This window comes from Palaemon carinicauda, chromosome 21, assembly GCF_036898095.1.
Source record: "Palaemon carinicauda isolate YSFRI2023 chromosome 21, ASM3689809v2, whole genome shotgun sequence".
Classification (NCBI taxonomy): Eukaryota; Metazoa; Arthropoda; class Malacostraca; order Decapoda; family Palaemonidae; genus Palaemon; species Palaemon carinicauda.
Window position 1 is genome coordinate 107,383,274 of NC_090745.1, and position 5,000 is coordinate 107,388,273.

Below are 5,000 nucleotides of genomic sequence, written 5' to 3' on the forward strand. Positions count from 1 at the left end.
TCTATTTCTTTGGCACTTTCGGACTTGGATCCTTCGAGATAAATTCTTTGCTTCTTACGAGATCGACAGCATTTATTTTATTTCCATTTCATCATCATCATCCTCATCATCTCCTCTCACACCTATTGAGGCTAAGGGCCTCGGTTAGATTTCGCCAGTCGTCTCTATCTTGAGCTTTTAATCCAATACTTTTCCATTCATCATCTACTTCCATTTCATTTTAATTTTTTTTTTCTTTCCTGTTTGATCGAGGAAAGGCCATTGCTCTTTCTGCCTCGTAATTTAAATATATAAGTCGGTCTGATGATAACACAGATAAGCTATACGAGTGGTAGCAGTGTAGGAGTCTGGTCCATTAGAGACCTTTTTTCTATCTGTGGGTCATATGAAGTACTAGATTAATTTCATTGTTCCTTCTGTCGTTAAATTCTAACTCGATATTATTTATTGAATGTTTATTTTACTATTCTATATTCCATACAAGTAGATATTTTAATTTTAGTCCATCTTTTATTGGTGTATTTCTACCATTGCTGTCACTCAATAAGTCCTGAAACTCCTCTGACTGACTACCCCTTTCCCTCCTTGGCCGTCCCACTACATCCCTCCTACCATCTCCCTCCCTTCCCCTCCCTCTCCCCCATCCCCCAACCTTCGTGTTTCAACAATAGCCTTTGGTCAAGACAATATGTGTATCAGTTCTGTGTTTACTGTTCCTGTGTTCGAGTGTTTACCCTGAGGATGACGTCCCAAGAGCCTCTCAAATGAGAGATCAAACATTTGGAGTCTAGAGATTAGTGTGATATTCTCTCTCTCTCTCTCTCTCTCTCTCTCTCTCTCTCTCTCTCTCTCTCTCTCTCTCTCTCTCTCTCTCTCGCTCTCTCGCTCTCTCTCTCTCTCTCTCTCTCTCTCTCTCTCTCTCTCTCTCTCTCTCTCTCTCTCTCTCTCTCTCGTGGCTCTTCAGGAAAATATGTTATTTTTCCAGTCAACTTTTGCATTGAAAACAAATACATATCTATATTTGAATCCATGTGGACTTGCATATATATATATATATATATATATATATATATATATATATATATATATGTATATATATATATATATATATATATATATATATATATATATATATATATATATATATATTCATATACACACTTACATACATACATATATATGTGTATATATATACATGTATATATATATATATATATATAGAGAGAGAGAGAGAGAGAGAGAGAGAGAGAGAGAGAGAGAGAGAGAGAGAGAGAGAGAGAGAGAGAGAGAGAGAGAGACAGACAGACAGACAGACAGAGAGAGAGATAGAGAGAGAGAGAGAGAGAGAGAGAGAGAGAGAGAGAGAGAGAGAGAGAGAGAGAGAGAGAGAGATAGATTATAAATGTAAATCGATCTTTTAAAGAAAAAATACATGATATCTATATCTGAATTTCAAACATTTAAACACGCATAAACGTACATGAATGTATATAAATACATATGTGTTTATATCTATTTATTGTATACACACAAACACACATACACATATATATACATATATATATACAGTATATATATATATATATATATATATATATATATATATATATATATATATATATATATATATATATATATATATGTAAGTAATAATTTTGTTTACGTTAGAAGTAAACATTTTGGTTTGCTCATTAAATCATTTTATGATAGATCATATTATTGTTTTGCACATATAAAAATAAAAAAGATGAATTATAAGCATCCAATGTTATCAAATCAATTGTTTACCCAGTCGCTGCAACGTTGCAATTGTCCAAGTGAAAATTATTCATTTATATAAACAATAACCTGCCACTTTATAATTTAATATACCTAAAAATTTCATTGTTTGTTTTATGAATTTTTTTATCATAAATCTGAGGGATTGCACTGACTTTTCTCTCTCAGTTCAAGTTCAGTGGGCTTTCGCACGGATCATAAAATTTACTGTTTCTCTCCCAATGCTCATGATGCTCTGTCGGTTATTAGTAAAAAAAAAAAAAATAGATAATTTGTGGGAATAACATTTCTCGCTTTTGTATTTCAGTTTCGGTACTCTTATTGAAGTTTCGTGCGATTCTGTTTATCTAATTTTCTTATGAAAAGAAAGTTTGTTTTTGGGTGATGAGTGCCTTTTTTTTTCCTTGGGCAATTTTTTTTTTTTTTTAAGGCAAATCTATTTAGTCGAATTTGGTACGAATTACATTATTTAGGCTGACGCGCAATTATGATTAATGAATGTATTTATATATTTATATATATATATATATATATATATATATATACATATATATATATATATATATATATATATATATATATATACTTGCATATATATGTGTGCGTGTATATATATTATATATATATATATATATATATATATATATATATATATATATATATATATATATATATATGTATATATATACATACATATATATATATATATATATATATATATATATATATATATATATATATATATATATATATACTTGCATATATATGTGTGTGCATATATATTTATATATATATATATATATATATATATATATATATATATATATATATATATATATATACATGCATATATATATTTGTGTGTGTATATATATATATATATATATATATATATATATATATATATATATATATATATATATATATATATATATATACATACACACACAGAACGAAAATCATCAAAGTGACGAGTTCTGAATTCATGTATTCTCATTACTCTATAATTACTTTTCATGGCTCATCTGACAACCAAGTTACCAAGTCCCAAAATCCTATGCAAATTGATATGACTAAAGGCTTTGTCTCTGAGCTTGTTTATTTTTTTTTATTTTTTCCTTTTTGCTAAGTTCGAAAATTGCTGCGTAAGAGTAATTCGGGAAATCAGGTTTGGGGAAACAATTGTTGGGTACAAAGTGACCACAAAAGTGAACGTGTGGAAACTAATGTTATATCATAATCTTTTTTTTGTGTCAGCGTGAAGAACAAGTCTTGTGAAATATTTATATACTGTATGAATAATGTACATACATGCATGTGTTTATGTATATATATATATATATATATATATATATATATATATATATATATATATATATATATATATATATGTACAGTATATATTAGTATATACAGTATACATGTATGCATATATATATATATATATATATATATATATATATGTATATATATAATATACACACAAACAGTATACTCATACACACATATATGTATGTATGTATGTATGTATATATATATATATATATATATATATATATATATATATATATATAATGCTTGTGTGTATTAATATATGTACTCTGTATATGTTTGTATGTACTACATATATATATATATATATATATATATATATATATATATATATATATATATATATATATATATATATGTATATATACACCTACTGTATATCTATATATATTGTTATATTGCTAAAATTTACTGTCCATACGCCCTTTTCCTCTTTATGTGGATGGCATTAGAGTGATACGTGAATGTGTGCTTTGAAATTTTCTGAATCATTCTTTTTTTTTTTATCAAATGGTGTGAAGCTTCATCTTTTGTCATTTTATTCTTAGTTTATCAAGTTTTATTTTTTGTCATTCTATTTTCATCATATAGTGTGAAGCTTCATGTTTTGTAAGTTTATTCTTTGTTTATCAAGCTTCATTTTTTGTCATTTTATTTTTTATCATATGGTAAGAAGCTTCATCTTTTATTCTTTGTTTATCACCTGGTGTGAAGCTTCCTTTTTTGTCATTCTATTTTTTATCATATGGTGTGAAGCTTCATATTTTGTCATTTTATTCCTATTTTATCATATGTTGTGAAGCTTCATCTTATTTCATTTTATTCTTTTTTATCAAATGGTGTGAAGCCTCACCTTTTGTCATTTCATTGTTTTTATTACCTGGTGTGAAGATTCATCTTTTGCCATTTTATTCTTTTTTTATCACAATATGAAGTTTCATCTTTTTTCATTTTATTATTTTTTTATCACAATATGAAAATTCATCTTTATTATTTTTTTATCACATGATGTGAAGCTCTTCTTGTCATTTTATTCTTTTTTTATCACAGTATGAAGCTTGATATTTTGTCATTTTATTCTTTTTTTTATCGCAGTATGAAGATTCATCTTTTATAATTTTTTTTATTACATGGTGTGAAGTTCTTTTTGTCATTTAATTCTTTTTTTTATCACAGTATGAAACTTCATTTTTTGTCATTTTTTTCTTTTTTTTATCACAGTATGAAGATTCATCTTTTATAATTTTTTTTCATTACATGGTGTGAAGCTCTTCTTGTCATTTTGTTCTTTTTTATCACAGTATGAAGCTTCATCTCTTGTCATTATATTCTTATTTTATCACAGTATGAAGTTTCTTCTTTTGTCATTTTATTCTTTTTTATCACAGTATGAAGCTTCATCTTTTGTCATTTTTTTTTATCACAGTATGAAGTTTTATCTTTTGTCATTTTAATTTTTTCTCCGCTTTTGACTTACTCCGTTTCTTTCTTAACAGGCCGAATGGTATCAGCCAGGCGAGGCAGCGAAGGCCACGACTTCCACAGCATGTGGAAAAGAGCTTCGTCTGGGCCGCTGCCAGAATTCACCGAACACGTCAACAACGTCACCGTTGTCGTGGGCAGGAACGCCGCATTCAAGTGTTCGGTGAAGAACCTCGGGGTGCACCAGGTGAGACAATAATTATTAGTCACCACACTTGTGTTTATCACTATTGTTCTTATTGGTGTTCTATTTATACAACGCGCATTTATTAGTTGCAGTAACTCTTATTGTTGTTATTAAAGGCGCTTGCACTAAATGCTCTATTTACTTATTGATTACTTTTATTAATTGCCTAGCTGTCCTTTCATCACTGAGGGGACATTTATAAATTTTACCAAATTTCATA

At 27.9% G+C, this 5,000-nt stretch overlaps 1 protein-coding gene across 1 annotated transcript in view; it reads left to right on the top strand.

The window, feature by feature from the left end:
* Positions 1-5,000, top strand: part of LOC137615047 (protein amalgam-like) — a 512,182-nt gene that overhangs the window by 404,802 nt on the left and 102,380 nt on the right. The window contains exon 2 of the mRNA XM_068344680.1: positions 4,608-4,780. Within this exon, the coding sequence (XP_068200781.1) occupies positions 4,608-4,780 (173 nt within the window). The remainder of the gene's footprint in view (positions 1-4,607; positions 4,781-5,000) is intronic.